The sequence below is a fragment of the Anabrus simplex genome, chromosome 1 (genome assembly GCF_040414725.1).
Source record: "Anabrus simplex isolate iqAnaSimp1 chromosome 1, ASM4041472v1, whole genome shotgun sequence".
Lineage (NCBI taxonomy): Eukaryota > Metazoa > Arthropoda > Insecta > Orthoptera > Tettigoniidae > Anabrus > Anabrus simplex.
This window is the reverse complement of record NC_090265.1, coordinates 1,688,893,400-1,688,913,736: the sequence shown is the minus strand read 5'-3', so window position 1 is coordinate 1,688,913,736 and position 20,337 is coordinate 1,688,893,400. Positions and strand designations below refer to the sequence as shown.

General features: G+C 38.9%; 1 protein-coding gene across 4 annotated transcripts in view; it reads left to right on the top strand.

The window, feature by feature from the left end:
• Positions 1 to 20,337, top strand: part of LOC136858688 (uncharacterized) — a 748,600-nt gene that overhangs the window by 450,182 nt on the left and 278,081 nt on the right. Inside the window, exon 1 of one of the 4 annotated variants that reach the window (XM_067138416.2) lies at positions 18,607 to 19,677. The exons of the other annotated variants lie outside the window; for them this stretch is intronic. Coding sequence (XP_066994517.2) covers positions 19,516 to 19,677 — 162 coding nt within the window. The 5' untranslated portion in view covers positions 18,607 to 19,515. Of the gene's footprint in view, positions 1 to 18,606; positions 19,678 to 20,337 lie in introns of those variants that run through there. 4 annotated transcript variants of the gene reach the window in all.

The following is a 20,337-nucleotide window of genomic DNA, read 5'->3' as shown; positions in this document are numbered from 1 at the left end:
CTGCGCGCCCCTAACTACACGGCCAACTCGCCCGGTCGTACCAAGTGTAACAGCCTGCCTGAATATTGGCAGAAAGTAGCTGGGAAGTTACCGTAGATAACTTACTCTGTAGCATGCCATTCCTCTGGTACATAAATTTTCTGATACTTCTCGTACGTAACACACGGGTTCATCATAGCATTCGAGCTATTCAATCCCTACTCCGAGGCCCTGATTGGAATGAGCAGTGTGCATATTTAACGGAATAATGGCAGAGAAGTGTTCACGGCTTTCTGTGGGCTGGTCATTTCAACTCTGGAACTTTGGACTGTTAGATCGGCGCTGTAGTACTGTTCGTTAAAAGTGAGAAAATGTGCGGTTTTTCATTTGATCGAGTATTTTATATGATTGTTTTTAATCGCTACTTTCCTACTGACGTTTTTGTAATTACCTATGTTGACTTCAGTTAGGAAAACCACAATGTCAGTCTTTCTGAGAATCCCGTAGCGAAGTACGGGTACTTCAGCTATTCCGGAATAATTGAGGCTTTAGGTTGTCCGAATTAGTGAAAGTCCGCGTTAAACAAAATAGCTTATGAAATGAGCCAAGATACACTTTTAAACACGCTTTTCAGTAATAAGAACGTGTACAGTACAGCATTTTAAATTTAAGAAGACGTAGGCACACCTTCACTGCCCATACTTGACGCTTTTACTGGTTTGAAGAAATTGCTGGTCTTGTGTTATCTTCCTTTTGATGTTCATTTCTTTAATAATTAACTCACGCAGATGCCTCAAATTTTCGTAAAATGCAGATGTTTTCATCGTTGTTATCTTCAACGTATTTAATGACAATGTTTAGATGGCCTTTAATTTCACTATGTTTTGGTTTAGAGTGAATAATATCACCTGATTCATCCTGATCATATTCATCCGTCTCGGGGCTCTCTGTAATTTCATTTCTGTATTATTATTATTATTATTATTATTATTATTATTATTATTATTATTATTATTATTATTATTATTAAACAAGTGTCCGGATTAAGCGAAGTCCGGACTAATGGGGTCCGGATTAATGAGGTTCTACTGTACCTTCGTATGGTCCGTTTTATGTCAGCCTTCTGTGAATTCTGTTCGTTGTACTTTCTGTGCTGTTAGATGTACGCTTGTATACATAGGAGGTGTATTGAACGGCTCTTGGAGTACTGCACGAGATTTACAAAAACAGCTAAAAATAAATACCGTTCCCATCCCTGCAGTGTGGTAACGTTTCATTCGAAGTCAGTGGTATTTGAACCCGGAACACTTGAATTGGGAATTGTTTAAGCTGCAGGGGCGTTAGCTTGGTCAACGTGAGTTTAAGCTGTAGGGGCGTCAACTTGGTTAACGTGAGTTGGTGACCATAAGTTGGTGGTGTGGTGGTGGTTATTGTTTAAGAGGAAGTACAACATGCCAATCATCCTCTCTTCACACTGATCAGAGAGAAGAGGAAAGAGGTCCGATCATTCGAAGAATGAAGGAATCGCTCAAAGAAATGAAAGGTCGTGAAAATGAAATATTCCCTAGGACTCAAACCTAATAAAGTCGAGGTCGGAAAAGAACAAGAGTTGACCAAGGGAGGTCGGGTAGGAAAAATGAAAGCGAGGAGACTGACCTAACAAAGTGGAAGCAATGTCAGGGCTCAGCTAAAGGCCCCGTGATAGCCAACCTACGTTTTCAAATTCAGAACCCTGGGGCCCCTTTTAGTCGCCTCGTAAGACACGGAGTCCAATCGATGTATTATATCGCCCCCATTCATAGAGGAACGACCACATGTGCCTTAGCTGAGTCTGGTATTGCTCGCTTTTTCTTTCCTATCTCACCTCTCTTGATCTTCTCTTCCGACCTCAGAGGCGTTATTAAGTTTACGGGGCCTACGGACTATTTTATAGTCACGCTCTTCGTGACTGTCCCCCCTCCCCTTTTTTTAAATACCCTCATTCTTCGATTGCGTGCTTCAGTAGGAATTTATCAGTATGATGTCATCAATCAAAAGTACGGGGCATTTGGCAGAAATAAGTAAAAAAAATGTGTTTTAAGAACAGTCAACGGATTTTTCGTAGGTTTTATATTTTTTCTAAGCAGACACGCTGATTAATATGGGTCGGTGTACCACCATGGCAAGCAAACTAGGTCTGATGTTTAGACGTGTACAATTTGTTTTCGAGGCCTGAGATATCTCCGATGGGAAGACGGTGCAAGAACTCTCCTATAACTTTTGTTGTATTTTAATACCGGTACGTATATAGATATTTTTATATGGCTTTATGTCGCCAATCCGTTAAATTCTATACAAGAGTAACAGTATCCATATGCCTTTTTAAAGCAATAGAAGGACTTTCGTGCATCTGTCGAGGAACTCTGTCACACACGGCTGAGGAAGGGTCTAGAAGGGTCGCATTCCTCACAAATTATAGTCTCTCTCTTTTTCACCCCGTTTCTTGTTAGTGAAATTGTGTCGCAATTAGGGCTCTGTATAGGGTTACTCGTTTGTTCCAGTATCTTTCTACCACACTGAGAACCATATTTCAAATTGTGACGGCATCACCATAATTTACTCCCTGGCAGTCCTCATTTCCGACTGAGAAGGGAGATGATTGGGTTGGACCAGACATTCCAATCAAGAATAAAACATCAAAAACGTAATGGCAATAGTCATTCTGCTGTAAAATAATATTCACTAAAAAATCATAATTTGGTGATGTAATTTAAAATGTAACTTGGTGTACCGAAGGCATCGATTGAGATGAAACTTGATAAGAAAATCAAGACATCAGAACATCCCTGCACGCCTGCCGTTGCTGCATAGGCTGGCTGCAGAATGACAAAATGAGTGATTTTGAACCGGAATCCTGCATTTTCTTCGTTAGTCAATCAAATTACCACTGATTGTATTTTAGGGCTTTTGCCCACGTGACAAATTCCGTATCAGTTCTTTACATAGTCTTTTTTCTTAAGTTATATCCTTTGTTAAATTATTCCAGTCCTCAACTCCTTTTCCGATAAGCGAATATCTGCCCTGATTTGTCCTCTTGAATTCCAACATTCTTATTGTGATCTTTCCCACTTTTAAAAACTTCACTCAAGCTTATTCGTCTAGTAATGTCATTCCACGCCATTGCTTCCCTCACAGCTCGGAACAACCTACATAGTCGAGCATCTCATCTCGTTACTTCCATCTCTCAGCCCAAAGTTTTCACCAAATTTGTAACGATGCTCTTTTGCCGGAAATCGCCCAGAACAAATCGTGCTGCTTTCCTTAGGATCTTTTCCAGTTCTCGAATCAAGTAATCTTAATGAGGGTCCCATACACTACAACCATACTCTATTTGTGATCTTACCAGTGACTTTTATGCCCTCTCCTTTACACCCTTGTTACAACATCTCAGTACCCCCATAACCATATGAAAAGATCTGTAACCTTTATTTACAATCCCGTTTATATGATTACCCCATTGAAGATCCTTCCTTATAGTAACACGTCGGTACTTACAGTGATCCCCATGAGATACTTCCACCCCATCAACACAGTAATTAAAACTGAGAGGGCTTTTCCTTTCGGTGAAATTCACAATTGCAGCATTTATTAGACTTCTGTGTACAGTGTATCATCATCTGCAAGAAGCATTTTATCATTGGCCAACTGCTCCGAGCCGACCAGTTATTTTTCGGGTACTAATTATAACACTGTCGTTTAGTTTACGGCAAAGTGATTTAGGATATGTTGTTTGATCTTTGACACAAGTTTCATTGAAATATATTTAGGTCCCTTTTGAAAGCCTGCGTGTGTGTTCAGTGGATTATCACCTCTTCTTAGTACTCTTAGTTGCTTCTTAATTGCAGCTCTCTTGAGCACTGAGATATGAGTTCAGATTCTGCATCTTCCCGCTCCTAAAAGGACAACTAGGGAAGAAGCATTTTGGCAGTTCGAAATTCCCTTAGAACTACCTTGCTACCGTATTGGTGCGTATGCTTAATGAGTTTACTTTCCAGAAAATGTACCATAATGTACTATATCGGTGGTCAACCTCCGCGTGGGTAAATTGCATATACGGTAGGACCTAGACTCTAGCTCAGTGTTGATCTAGGTTAGAGAAACGACAGCATTCATACGTCTTGTAACTCCGTTATTAGACTTCTTTGAGCACCTATAAGAAACGGAAACGTTGACTAATATGGGCCTATCAGTCGTGCCTGTTATATCAGTTTTTTCAGTTCGATGCAGTTATGACGTCTGAAGAAATCTTGTACAAGCCGACATGTGTTTCTATACTGACTGAACTTGTTCGTTTTGTACGAGAAGGGTTCGCCCTTATTCTAACCATTTTATGGGCACTGCGGCGTAAAATCTTTATGTTTTTAGGTCCGTTTTGCAGCTTCATATCTAAGAAAGTATTTGCTCCAAGACTACTAAGCTTTGCTCACCTTGCTCTAGGACAAAATGGATGCACAATACAATGTCTCTGTCTTAGTTCATCGACAAGGGCGGAAATAGCAACAAATCACATTTGAAGATTCAAATTTCTATCACAACTTTAAGTACAGTTTTCGCGAAAGATATTCCTTTGAGTCATAATTTTGTGTAAAAATTAATAATAAAGACGTAGGGTACAAATGTATCCAAAAAAGTATTTTTCTCTATTAATATGGACCCTCAAAAAAGAAAATAGTTTATCTTCAAACGTTTGGAGGACATTTGTCCCATACCGCTTGTGTTTTGGGGAAATGTACTTTATTTTTTTTGGCAAGTTTCGTTGTAGTTTTTAAGCACTTTAAGAAGTGTACTGAGTTTCTTGTTCCTGAGGAATATGTAGCTAAAATGTAAAGTTTAACACCCTTCTGGCCTCCTTTACTTCTGGGTTTATTTTATCTTTCAGTCCAGCTCGTTCTTGATATTTTGCGCCATACCCACATTTCTGCTACTTCGTGTTCATAAAATCCCGCTTTTATTTCCCTAAAGCAGTGTGGTCCATATAAATTATTTTGGAAAAGATTTCGTACTCTCTTTGTTGTTGTGTTTACTAGTCAAAATACCTCCTTTTGCCATAAATGCCTACTTTGCCAGGGCTATTCTTCTCTTCAGTTAATTTCATCACGCATATCTTGTCTTTTCCCAGATAACTATGGTTCTTTACTTGATCAGTCTTAGTGCTATTCATCTGTGTATTGATTTTGATTTTTCTGAGATTCTTCCTTACAACCACTGTTGTCTTATGTACGCTCAACTGCATAAAAATTGGCGGCAAAGAAATATTTAATTGTATACATTCTCGAAACTCTAGGATATTCGTAAACTGTGGACAGCCGGTGGCCAAATAGATGATGCATGGAATTCCTACCACCTGCACAATATGTTCATCCTGACTCAACAAGAGGATTTTGAAAGGAAGTCATCTTCTGAGACGGCCGATTTTTGTGCGATTGAGTGTACATATCATTATTACTGTATCATGTGTGACACTTAAGAACGGTCCCTATGAGGAAGGGGGCAAGTTGTAATGATACCAGCGTATTGAATTGTTGGGTTGGTATATTTAACAGAGATTACTTCAACAGACTTGAGGTCAAGCATGTTTCTTTGATTGTAATGTACTGCACTTTAATGAGCACCCTGTACGTCTGTGGTTGGCCTTATTGCTTTCAAAGCACGCCCATGTAGAGGTATGCTGTGGAACTGCAACTGAGGAAGACTATTATTTTTCTATCGAGACCTGGCTGTGTAAGTAATTCGAAAAGTTCTCCTTATATAGCACTATACATATTTCTGGTTCTAGTAAAACTTTGTTCTTGTAACCTGTATGATCCTGAAACCTCCCAGTCAGCGCTAAATTCGGGTGGTAGAAACTCTACAGTGAGATAGACAAGTCATATATTTTATCATTTAAAATCTATTCTATGTTTTTTTCGTGAGTGGCTGCATATAGCCGGACATCCCGTACAGTACTTTCAAAGAATAGTAAGGACACTGATAATGGAGTCCGTCGCCATTCTACGCCATCACTTACATAGTTCTCAGGATTAGTACCTAATCTTTTGTCTCTTTCGTTCTCCTTTTCTGTTTTGTTTTAAATTTATTGTTATTTAAATATACACTATATCAAAAATGATCGATGTCATTTCCATATTAAAATTAATATAAAACTTGAAAAAAAAATTCTGTTAGGTAGTCCTTGAGTTACGTAAGCAAGTAAATAAACAAATAAGATTATAATTTTGTCTGTACTCTTCAAATTTTTGCCTCGTACTTCATTTATATCTCAAAAAGTAAAAAAGTAGGTTCAGTTCAATTTTTGTTGTTTATTGCGGCATTGTGGGGAGACGATGAATCATAATTTCTTGAAATTCGGTATTTAAGTTGAGGGACATCCGGGTTGCTCACTAGGTTGTATATTATTCTATTGTTATACAGTGCAAGAATAATTTTCAATTTGCAATGTTTCTTGCGATTTTGCTGCACAAGGAGATACTTGCTCTTATTACATTTTTCACAAACTTCCAAATATCTCGGAAAATATTAGTTCTATCTAAAACATGTACATAGCAAGAAATATATAGAATCCAAATTTCAATTTTATATTGGCGATATTCGCGAATTTAGATTTTACGGTTTTATTCCTACATTATTGCTTCACCGGAAGTTATTTTGGCATGTGACAAGGGCCTTCATGCCAATGGAGTGTTGTTAATTTAGCTCTACAGAAACAGATACTGGTGAATACATCCTCCCTCCACATACCGTTGGCGTCAGGAACGCCATAAAACTGGGCCAGGTCCGCATTTAAGGCACAATTGGCATCCGCATCCCCACGAGTGTGAAAAAAGCGGTAGAAGATAAAGGTATTGGCATAGCAGATATGAGTAAGTTACAAAGGTCGTCAACATTCAAGAATCGTATTGTAATAATAGCGCGGGGCACACGTGCATTGATTGGTTTTTAAGTCCACGACTGGGAAGGATACTATTGTCGACCCTGTAGGATGAGTCCTTACTAAGTATGTATCGTGCGATCCTTGTTCCATTCTCTGCTCATTTGCTGTGTCATCCCTATTTACTCGAGCACGATCTAGCTCCCTCTCATGTTAGCAGTGAAGTCGCTTGTCACGCTTACACTGTAGAAGCCTCCTGTCTTGCTTTTTTTTTTTTTTTTTTTTTTTTTTTTTACTCTTTCGTATTACCGCACATTTCGGTGTTAATACTGTTCTCTGTTTTGTTTCAGGTAAGTGACGTACTCTTCGCCCACTTTCTCTACACTCGTCGAGGAACCCTGATGAACGGTAAGGTTCTGCAGGCATTAACAAGAGAATTTGCAGTGACTGCCCAGAAATATTATATCCATATCGTGAAGAACCATATCTCCCAAACCTTTTAATGCTACAACATATGTCAGATGTGCTTACCAACCATGATGTAATCAAATCGCAATTACCTTTAATATTCATCTTGTTGTTTTGTATACTTTGTCTTCAGGGGCGCTCTCCAGTTGGGGAAATTGGAAATAAATAAATAAATAAATAAATAAATAAATAAATCTGTTCAACAGCGTCTACACTAACGCCAGTGAGTAACAGGATTTATGTTATAAAGCCATCATGGACAATTGTTCACAAATTATTTGTTTCTAGAACTTCCATTATAATAAATAACGATCTGTTCAAGCTCTTTAGGCTTTTTAAAATACTGACATTTCCAGCGTTTCTATCCAGTATGGCAGCGGGCTCATCAGTTGGATTGCCACACCTGAGCGCCGTTGAGACATCGCTGCAAGCCTCCTTCGAAGCACAACGATGAGTCATTTGTCACACTGGGGTGAAACGCTGGTAATTTCACGACTGAAAAAAGCTTAGAACCTGAATTTTTTTCAATCGAGGGCAGACGTAGCCTGTCGCACATCTCTGGGACGAATAAGAGTTATTGATGGTATAATTTTAAAATACAGTACTGGCATGCAAGGGAAACCAGAGATCCTGGTAAGAATCTATTTCGTCTTCACCCTTTCGAGCACCCGGGATGTAACGCTGTTAACCGTTTGGTTCGCAGGAGTCCCTTCTTTACTTTCTTTTCTGATAGTATAAGTTCTATGTTTTTTGTAGTACGGCATTGCATGTAAACCTGCTTTGTCAGCAGCACACTTACAGATGCATCTTGGACGTCCGGATGATTAAGATAATTAAGAGCTTTAGTACATTAAGTAGAAGTGAAGTAACAGTTAGGTGACACAGAGACAGTCCTTGCCGTGTGGGTGCTGCATAACGGTGGAGGACATCTCTCGTCCTCCGACCATGGTAACGAGGTATTGTTCCTGTTGCGGTCATGACACAAGCATGCAGTGTTGATCTTCAAGGAGAGCATCCATCCTTACTTCTCTATGCGCTATATAGTTCATATCAGAACGTCGCCTAATATACATTTTACTATATAAATGGTACATTTTATGAGGATCTCCTTAATGAATTTGTTTCAGATTTTTCGGGTGTGTTTACCAACGTCATCTGCTGACATTAACAAGGCCGTTTTTAAATAGAAATGCTCGTGGAATGAAGTACCACATTAAGACTTACGGCACAGATGATTCACATGATGAAATACAAGAGCAAAATATATTTTGCTGGCACTAACAGTGCATCCTTCAAGAAATCGAGGATGGTTGTCCATTGGCATTTTTGTCTCAAGATAATGATCACCACCTCCACCACTACCATTCAAAAGATCCCTGGGGTTGGGTTCCATTTATTTAAAACAAAATATATTTTCTAATTTTTCAGGCGTTTATGTGCTTTTAGACTTGGACTAGAATTGGACTACAGTACGTAATTCAATGCTCCTTCAGCCCCGCCATCTTACGTAGATTTCGTTTCGTGTTTTATGGGAGTGAAATGTCGAGTAGTGTGTTGTGCGTTATATTACGACTAACCTGGAGAAGATTTTCCACACATTCCGTAACCTGTAATCGAAGTGGACAACTTTGTTGGAAGCTGTGGATGTGTGTGATAAAAGTTATTTCACCTATTTGTGCACGGCACGTTTCGGGTTGCAGCTTCATTACCTGTTTCAGCGTCGTATAGTGAATGGCCCGTTTCTATTTTAAGGAGATTACAACCCTCTTCAAGCAGCTCAGTATCAAATGATCGGCTGAACGGTTTGGTTCTTCTGTAAGTTCTTCGAGATATAGAAGTCAACCCAGACACTGTTGCTAGATATTTTTAGAAAAGTTAACTGCCGCCTTCTTTTGGTGCTATAATAGTGATTTGTAATGTTAATGTTTTCTTTTCTAATTAAAACATTATTCTGTATCATGTTTGTTAAATGTGTTTTAGATATGTTAATTCTGTCTTGTATTTCAGTTTTCGTACGGCGTGTGTTATACTAAATTGACCAGTCGCTGTTCGAGATCGTACGTATGTACATACTACATCACCCTTCCATTCCCACCCCCATCCTTCCCCGAAATTATTTTCTGGGTACGCCCTGCGGGGACTGTCTGGCTCACAACACCAGGAGAATACTTAGAGAAGCATATATCTCTCTGAACGCCAGAGCGGCAGCTAGTTATGAGTATTCATAGGTAAAACAAGAAGTTGGCTTAGGTGAACAGAGCAGGGTTGAAAAAATGTTCTTTAGGTGACAGACAAGACAGGGTGAAGGCTGCCACAAGGACAAAGTATGTCGACTACATAGTATTTTGTCTTCTAAGTCACTTCTCTGAACTGTCATGGGCGCCCTGTTCAGTTTATTTACTGTTTTCCTGGTGTGTCTGCTGTTTTTTCTTTTAATGGAGGAGGATTTTATGGTGGACAGAGCACTGCTTGATCTTATATGTCGACCTGTTATTGATAAGGCACAACATACTGACTGTTATAATGAAATGTGGACAATGAGGTGTGGATGATCGGGAAGAGTTGGTGAATTAAATCGCTGGGAGTATCGGAGGTGTGTGACCTTATGCACTCGATTTTGTCATGCTTTCTCATGGTTAATAATATGTTCCTTGCTTAATGAGTCACTGAATGCGGTACGTCACCGTTTGGTGTTCGTGACCCGTTACTGATAGAGACGCCGTGCAATGACCGAGCAAAAACTCGCCGGAAGATGTCAGGGCCAACGGAAGCGACGCCCATTACTCTTCAGCGTCCCTATTGTTTGATTTATGTGATTGGTTCCATGTTGGCTTCGTCGATCGAATTACACTCAGCTAGAAAGTTTTTGTCTTTGTCCATTCAGACTTTATGAAATTTGTGGAAGGTTTGTAGCAGAAGCGAGGTAGGCAAAGATGATTGCCAAAAATGCATGCTAGAATACTGGACACACGTTAAAGCTCAAGGAAAGAAGCAGTTGAGTGTGGCTATAAGATAAAAGAGAATAAACAAATTCCTGTTCATGGTGACAGCTCAGAAATTAGTTGGTATGTTAATCCAGAAATCCTTGACGCCGTCTCTCACCAGTAGTATCCAGGGATAATTAATTAATTCATTTTTATGTATTTATTTTTGCCAATTGTTGACGTTGCACCAACTCGGGTTTTTTTTGCGACGAAGGGGTAGGGAAGTGTTTGGACTGGAAAGGAACCGACCGCGGCCTTAATTTCAGATACAGCCCCAGCATTTGCAAAGGGGGTTCGAACCTACCATCTCCCGAGTACAAACTAACAGCTATACGGCCCGAATTGAACAGGCAACTTGCTCAGTGATTCCTGGAATTTGAATTATTGCTTAACGGGAGAAGGTGAAAGCTAACCCATGGCGTTGTGCTGCCTCGCTACATTTAATGGAGCAAGTTGCGATTGGTGCTGAAAGTCATACTGTAAAACGTATGTAAGGTGCTACCAGAGTGCTTTTGATGGGAAAATCTAACGAATTCTTTAATCTACGTTCTGCGTCTCCACTTTTATCATAGGGATTGATGAGTTATATCTGATGAATATGCTTCCTCCATGGATCAGTCATAGCCTCCGTATCCCAAGATCACGGGTTCATTCACAGCAAGGCAGGTTTATTTTGCTATAGAAGTGTATCAGAATAACTATTCCTAATTTTCTGATATGATAAGAGGACATGAAAATACGCATTTTTTTCTTGATAAAATCTCCGGAAATGCTTCTTTTATAAAAGATAGAGCTCATTATTCGCATTATGGCTATATTTGTTTCATCTATTCTTGTTGGCATAGAAATAATAAACAGGCGTAGGTAGGCTAGTTCGTTTGTTGCTCTATCTTCTGTGAGATCTGTTAATTTAACTTAACCCTTAAATGCGAAATTTATTATTTCTTTTAAATATGATTGTTTTTCATTCCAAAAGTAAAACATTATTAACAGAAAAATATTTAAAAAAATATTTGTCGATATAAATAAATTTCTATTTATTTGAATCAGACAAAATGTTAAGAGTTTTGTATGTTTTACTTACCAGTATATGCAAGGTTGTACGATTTCTGTAGCTACTGCCACAGTTCAATCTTACAAGGGGGCATTCCCTACTCGTCACCACCGATTTCGCTCAAATTAATAGAACATGCTGGGCTTGGCTAGAAATGAAAGTACCCGAAGTGGGAACTCCAGATGGCCAAGCGTATAGAAAATAAAAATGTTGACGCGACTCCCACACCGTATAAGTCACTTACGCTAGGTCGCACGCCGAGCAGTTGTTGGCGTAGCGGTAAGAGCTTGGACTAGTAATTCGATGGTCATGGATTCGACTCCCCGTGTGGAGACTGGTATTTTTCTGTCAAATTTTATATTATTCATTTTCGAATTACGCAAAGAGGTGAATAATTCATTTTATTTATTTATACGCAAAAGGCATAGAAAAGGTAAAAAAATTGGAATTTCATTGTCATTGTCTACCTGCGCCAAGAATCTTTTTGTGTACAGCCGCCAGGAGCAACCTTCACTTGTCAGGTGAAAACGAATTTACAGCGAAACGACTATTCACGTTTATGGCCCATTCCCCAAGGAGGGGAGAGAGCCAAGAAAGGAGAAAAAAGAATTCCTGTTTGAACACGTCGGGAAAGTTAGCAACTCCAAATTTTCTACAATTGTGCGCTCATTAAAAAAATTACGTCCTATATGCCTTTTGCATAAGTAAAATAAATTAAAATAAATGAATAATATAAAAATTGAGAAAAATATTCTCCACACGACGAGTCGAACCCACGACCATCGAATTACTAGTCCAAGCTCTTACCGCTACGCCAACTACTGCTCGGCGTGCGCACTAACGTAAGTGGCTTATACGGTGCGTGAGCCGCGTCAACATTTTTATTTTTATTTTCTATACGCTTGGCCATCTGGAGTTCCCACTTTGGGTACTTTCATTTCTAGCCAAGCCCTGCATGGTCTATAAATTTGAGCGAAATCGGTGGTGACGAGTAGGGAATGTCCCCTTGTTAGGGATGTCCTTGCTTACGAATTCTCTGAGGTAAACATTTTGTTTGTTTTACCTTAGCTGTAGTTAACACCACACTAGCTGATTAGCAAGAAATGTCATGAAATAAAAGATTATTCATTTTTTAATACACTAGTGACTCCTTTCGTGTTCGTCTGCAAGGTGGAAGTAAATGCACACTTGCAAAATCGTAAAACATATATAACAAGAAAGTAAACTCTCCTTTGCACATATGCAATGCTGTGTGCATTTAAGGGTTAAAGTATTAAAATGCATCGGTATACAATATCATTTTCTTAACATCTGATATTAGATTAAAAAGTTACTGTATGTATAATCATGGAAAGTAAATAAAGTAATTTTTCAAGTTGAGATTATTTCACTTTTCGTTCATACAACTATATACAACTTAAAAACGAAGCATTTCTGGACATTACTTTATTAAAAAAATGTTAGTTTCATCAGAAGATTAGGAATACTTGCTCTGATATTACCTGTTGTGAGCCAGTGCTGTGTTTGCATTTCTTTCACAACATTTATACTATTTTGTGCGATTGTTATGTAAGTGCTCTAATCCACAGTGACTCTAATTTTCTCTGCTTGAATAATTGAAATTTGGCGTATTTAATACGTTGTGAATAAGAGTAATACTTCATAACCAACAAACATAAATGCAGCTGTCAGAGACATTAAAACTGTACAGGAAAACACACGCACACTAAGTTAGAATGTTGTTAATAATTTCAAAGTACTATCTCCTGATTCTCCACACGTTGGCTGCCACACGTTTGTGTCCAACCACCGTGCTAGAGTTTTTTTTTTTTAATGTTGGATACTATGACTGCGTGGACGAATCTGCTGATTGAAGCTAAGTTTTTTATAAGTAAAGTAATGAGTACTGATGACCATAACATGGTCCTTAAAGGGAAACAGCAACAACGTGTTACTTCCAGCTCAGTTATTAGATAGTGGAGAGAACGTTCACCTCTTGAGCGGAATGACAAGGCCAGCTGAAGTGCCAAGGATCGGCCCCTTAAAGCACACTTTATACGCCAACTTATTCCGTGGTTGCGGAGATGGAGCCAACCTCTCCGTTTTACGTCTGAACAGGACACTTCACTTTTATGAATACTTCACAGATGTTCAACTGCGTTCTTCGTCATATTACCAATGATATGGCTATTCGTATTCGCGACTGATAGCTGGAATGCGTTGGGTGATGGTGAACCAGAATGTTTAATGTTTATCAGTTCAAGGCTACTGATTTCGATACGTGTGGTACATATCGGGATATTGGAAATGTTGGTGGGCCTGGATGTCTATTGTCTGTGTAGTTGGTTAGGTGTTGTTAAAGTTCTGATGCAGTAGACTCCTTATTGGTAAAAAACCTTCGTCAGTAGATTTAAGCAGCTTCTTTTCAAGGCAACATTCTGGCACTTTGGCATCTCATAAAATATGCAGTCATTCAGGAGACGTGTAACTCTTTACAGTACAGAAAATATCCATCTCTCGTGTCCCATCATGCACATAATTATTTTTTCCCTTCCATAATCATGCATCACAATTTATTATAACATAACAGTGTGTTAGCGAGTTAAAATACATCGGTTTTTTAGATAACTGAATTAATCTATAATAGTGACTGTTCTAGACTAATTTTTATTTCGAAATGAGCTACTTTTACGGCCTCTATAAATATTCAAACTATTACAAACCTTTCGTATACTACGTTCTCTCGTACAACTTCTTGGACTTCCGCACCATTTTCTATACAGTATATTGGAAATGTTGGATTCATTCATTTTTGAACAGAATCTTGATAGTTCTCTCTTGCTACAAGCTTAGACGCCGATTCACACATCTCCGGGACGTGACAGTGATTTTCCATTTCCGTATCGCTTCTTGTCGCAATGAATGTTTCATATCTGTTCTCACAATTCAGTTCCGTGTAGTGTTCGGTCAATGATAGCTATAATCTCGAGAGAAGAGATCGAAAGGGAGATACAGTGAGTTCATCCTGTTTTGAAACCCAAGGGATTAGAAGGAAAGTTTTCTACTCGACATAAATACTTGATGGACGACGAAATAAAATGAATCCAAATACATTCAAAGTGCTGCCGAAGAACTTTTAGCTGCAAAATAGGACACTTCTTGTCGATTTGCAATGATACCGAAGGAAAGACTGGCCTACGGTGGTTGACCTAGCCAATAGTGGAGTTTTCAAGAGAGTTGTAATGTACGATTGGGTGTGACCAGTATGGCCTAGTATTCACGTACCCGCATTAGTGTTGGAGTTTACGGGAACGTCTGTGTTGTTATTCATATCCCGTGACAAAGCTGAGCTGTAGTTAGTACCAATTGTGACTACTCGCACGAACAATTGAGAGCAGAGGTTGATGGGTGAATAGATTAGTGATGCTCAGTGATGAGGAGAGACTAATGGCATAACAGATCATATTTAAAATGTTTGCGATTCTTTCGTACATACTGTGTTTTATCTGAAAAGTATAGAATTGTCATATGTACTTTCTTAATGTCATGCATCTTTCTTGCAGTAATCAGGTATATGCTTGTGGTTAGAAGAAACTAACCAATGTTTTCGTTTCTACTTGTGGCTCCTTTCGGTTTTATTTGGCTTTTAAGTGAAATCCCTTCGCCACTAACCAGTCTTGAACGAATTAGTTGAGAGTAAGAAGGGGAAACGGAAGGGAAATATTTAATTTAGCATGCTGATTACTAGGCAATCAAGGTGAAAAGTATGCTTGGCAGAATACTGTCGTGGATTTTTTTTTGTACAGACACACGAGTTAATACCTTAATAAAATATTTATCCTTTGTGTCACATAAAAACAAGCCACACCAACATTTATCTTATTTTATTGTACGTTTAATTATGTGGACTATATATTTTTATCGTACCCAGTTAAAATTTTAACGCAGGTTGAACAAAAAAGTGCCGTTTTTTCTTGTTATTTCCGCTTCGAAAATCATAACTTAATAGTATTGTTCTGATGGTTACCAAACGTTAATACATCTTAAAGTAACTTATTGTTGATCTGTATACCAAGTTTTTATTTCATCTGAAATGTGTGAAAAAGGTTGTTTGTACATTTTGTGAAATAACGTTTTCTCATTACTGGGTGATCATAGCCATAAAAAATACTGCTTGTTAGAAAGCTCATGGGAATGTGAGGCTAAAATTAGAACTGCTTTTTGTCTGATTTTATATCGAAGAGAAGCTGAGTAAGAAAGTAACTATTAGAGTGAAAGCTATTAAGAAAGAGATGATCATGTCAGAATATAGGAACTAAAGACCATTACTAGAATTCTGCAAAATTATCCAAAAAAGTTTCAAGGAAGAAAGACGAATAGAGAAGTAAGGGATACGGTGTGGTGCTCAATGGATATCTATAAAAAATAAGAATAAAGGTCAAAGAGAGAAACATGACGAGAGTCGTTGTTCCTTACGTGTAGAAAGAATGAAAGAGACAATGACACATTGAGAGTACCGGTATGTAGAGAGAATAGTTTGAGTCAAATCTCACCGAGCTCGATAGCTGCAGTCGCTTAGGTGCGGCCAGTATCCAGTATTCGGGAGATAGTGGGTTCGAACCCCACTGTCAGCAGCCCTGAAGATGGTTTTCCGTGGTTTCGCATTTTCACACCAGGCAAATGCTGGGACTGTACCTTAATTAAGGCCACGGCCACTTCCTTCCCAGTCCTAGCCCTTTCCTGTCCCATCGTCGCCATAAGACATATCTGTGTCGGTGCGACGTAAAGCCAATAGCCAAAAAAAAAAAAAAAAAAAAGTCACATCTCTGGGTAGTAAATATAAAGCAGAAAAAAAACGAGCTAAAACTGCGTACAATTGTAAAATTGTTAAACTATTACTGTTATCACACCGGGAAGAACAACAGTTTCTTTTGTATTTATATGTGGCAAAGGAAGATAAGGTAAAATCAAATAAGGACTAACTTAACCAGTTACATGTTTGTTCTAGAATATTGTAACACTGTATAACACGAAGGACAAACAGATTGCCTCCGTGGCTCAGACGGCAGCGCGCCGGCCTCTCACCGCTGAGTTTCGTGGTTCAAATCCCGGTCACTCCATGCGAGATTTGTGCTGGACAAAGCGGAGTTGGGACAGAGTTTTCTCCGTGTACTCCGGTTTTCCCTGTCATCTTTCATTTCAGCAACACTCTCCATTATCATATCATTTCATTTCATCTGTCAGTCATTAATCATTGCCCCAGAGGAGTGCGACAGGCTTCGGCAGACGGCACAGTTCCTATCCTCGCCGCTAGATGGGGGCTTCATTCATTCATTCATTCATTCATTCCGGACCCGGTCGAATGACTGGAAACAGACTATGGATTTTCATTGTAGTAATAGACAAACTAATTGTAATAGTTCAAGATGAAATATAGAAATGGCGAGACACACTACAAATCTTCTATTGAATGAATATCATTTTATGTGTGTTATGATTACGACCATAATAATAATAATAATAATAATAATAATAATAATAATAATAATAATAATAATAATAATAATAATAATAAAACAACAGAAGTTATTTCGATTTTTTGTAATTGATGCAATAATCTCATCTAGCGGGAAATAGTGGCACCGGAAGAGACATAACACACCTTCACTAACTACACTAATCAGATGCTGTAATATTTTTGTTGCTATAATTCCTTCCCCCCTTTCATTCTTCTAGTAATTATTCTTTCGCGTTTTCTTATTTCGATAGTCTGTCTTCATAATCTTCATGATCAGTAGGGGCTAGTGACAGCGTATTCGCAGCTTTGAAAAACAATCACACCTGCTTCCATCCTTACCACGACGACTGAACAATGTATCCACATCAGCGATGCTCACTGCTGATAGATATGATATTGAAAATTAAATTCGTGAATTCTCTAGTATTATAGCTCGTATAATAAACATGCGGATATATTACTTGTACCCAAAGAGTAACAAAACTGTTGTAGAAGATCCAATTTTCAGTCTGTTGTATTGGATACTAAATTGTTTAAGGAGATAAAGATCTTGTAAACAAGATTGAAGGTTTGTTGTATTGTTACACCACTTCATTGAACTGTCATGGGGCTCACGACTTGTGGGCTTATTTTACAATCACGAGACACCAGACGAATCGATATTGCTTTCATATGCATGCTCCAGGTTCCTCTTCTTTAGAAAATCCGATTGTATTACGTTGCAAGGCCTTATCCCGCCTTTCCTTTCTGTACCCGGCATCTTGGATCTTTAAATGCCCAGAACTCGTTTGCTGATTGATGACGTTAATGAATATTGTGTTGCAGTATCATTGAAATCTAAGAACGACCACTGTACACTTGAGCTGGGTTGGAAAATCCCAGCTGCCGTAGCGACAAGAAAAATGTGTAAGTGCCTAAAATTTTGTAATATTGTGACTACTTACAGTAATTCCAGTCCAGGGGCAACATATCTTTGGTATTCCTTTCCGCTCGAGAAAAAATAGCGCATAAAAACTAATTTGGTGGAGTCCAAAAATCATGACAGTAAATTTCGTTTTTAAAGTATTTATTTACCGTCATCTCTCTAGCATATCTATAGACGGAGATTACACGATTATAAGTATCGCCTTTCACTATTACGTCGAGAAGCTTAGTGGACGATCAGTCTTGACGCCAGATATGTTCTTAAGGTACTGCACTGGTATGTAGTAAATACTGTTCGGGATTAAGTACGTCAGTACGTCACCTAATGATGATCAGCATGAATAGCCAAGCCTAGAACCGACAGAAATCAGTAGAATACTGGTATTTTTAAACATAAATAGACGTGTTAGGAAGGGCGAATAAGGGAGCAGTTGTGACGGCTGAAGGTGATGACATCGGACGGTTAATACTATAGAGGGAAGGAAGTTGATTTTATTTTTTACGGCTCGCTTCTGGATATTTTACTGATTTATCCAGCCCTGGATTATAGGAGTAAGGTGCCGCGCCTGCCTCCTCTTGAGGATATTCAGGTAGCGTAGTCAAGTGAGTGTTGAGCAATGCGCTCAAGGTAGTATGAATCAAAGAGTGAGAGAGACTTCGCTGGAAAAGTCGTGAGTGACGCTGACGTCATTTCAGGCACTTGTGAGTGCGTAGGTACCTGACTTAAGGTGGTATTGTCTCTCTCGCAGTCGGGCTGCTCAGTTGGACAGAAGACTTTTCTGTCTCGTGGATATAGGTGACTGTGATCCATTCTGCTGTATAATCTGATATGAGAGATCCTTGGCAAAGAATTGATCTGGAAGTCTTCCAGAGATTGCAGGTTGTGTGCCATTTCGTGTGCGGAGGAGTGTGTGTTTAACAGCGGTCGTTGGTACTTTCGTTCTTGCAGACACGCCTTGGGCCTCTTCTCTCCGCACAATGACCGGAGCTAAATAGTTAGTATTGACATCTTCCAGTGAAAGCGAATGCTAATGAATTACTTGCAGTGGAAACAGCTTCAGTGTGTGTCTTCGGGTAGTTATGAGTGCGGGAACTGCGAAGAGAAGCTGTGTGCTGTGAAAACGCATATCCTCCACTGTGTATTAAGACGGTTTAGTACCCATCCTTCATATAGGAAAAGATAATTAACAGGATATTACTTGTGTGTGTTTATATATATTATTTGCTTTCCTAAGGAGAAAAGTAAACAATTTACCATGTTCTAACCGTGTGTTTACTCCAATTAGCAGAGTCATTCAGTAATTTGTGACATCTCCAAACAAGGTGCGAAGTGCTTTGCTTACTTATAGTCCCGCTGTGAAATGCATTGGACTGTGTGATTGCTAAAACTCGAGAGGAATCTTCGGAGAAGATGAAAGATATGTGTGGCAGCGTGTGAACTATTGAATCCGGGTAACATGACCACCAGCATTCTAATAGAAAAAAGCAATGACGTCATGTTTTATTGACATTCGCATAATCATCTTTAGACGATTTTGATTGAAAATTATCCTTCTAGTGTGCAGGCTGCAACAGAGGATACTTTCTTCTTTATCCTTCATGTTTGAATAGCATCCTGTCAGGTGGTGTTCGTTTTTATTTGTTACCTTTCTTTAAAGTGATCGGCCTCCTACTGTCCGAAATGTGGATGTATGTAGATGGGCATGTCACCGCTCTCGTGAGCCCGGAAGTGATGTCAGATACGGAAGAATCTCTACTGGGACCCAATCGCTTCTTGTATCCTCTCCCCAGGAGGGTTCGCCCTGGTACGTCGAGACGTCGTTACCGCCACCGACATAACAAGGTGAGAAGTTTGCCTAATTGTCTAATCTTCTGACCGTTTAGGCTCATTAATTTTGTAACATAGTTTCTAGTTGCAGTTTTGTGTGTGAGAAAATGATAATAGTTTGCTGTCAGATTTCTAGTGGACCTCTAACATTTTAGTATACCCAAATATATGGAATATTCATTTACTCAGAAAGTGCTCAAGTTTAGTGGCCACTGGCACCGGTAGAGGAGTTTATAAAATACTAGTGTTCTCAAATTTCTTATGACCGCCAGCCACGTGTAAAAAGTAATTATGCGAGCTCTGTGAAATCGGAAAGCTTTAATACATACATAATCTCATCAGGTTAATGTTATCCTCGAGCGTGAGTATTTTTGAGTAATGCCCAGAGAGAAGTCATTTGTAGTTACACGTAAACAGTCCTGCAGATGTGAATCATTTAATTGTGACCGTACTTTGTTCTTGATATTTTTTTTCATAAGTGAGAAAGTTGCTTTACATAGGTAGATCGTCCCGAAGATAGCCCCATCTTTTAGAATAAACATTCAGAAGTTCGAATTTTTTGGTGTCTTCTGCTGTTCGAAAGGCTACTTTGACTACCAACTTAGCATTTTGTTTATGTTATTAATGTTTATTGTGGAAGCAGCAGCGACATTTGACACTATGTAATACTATGAG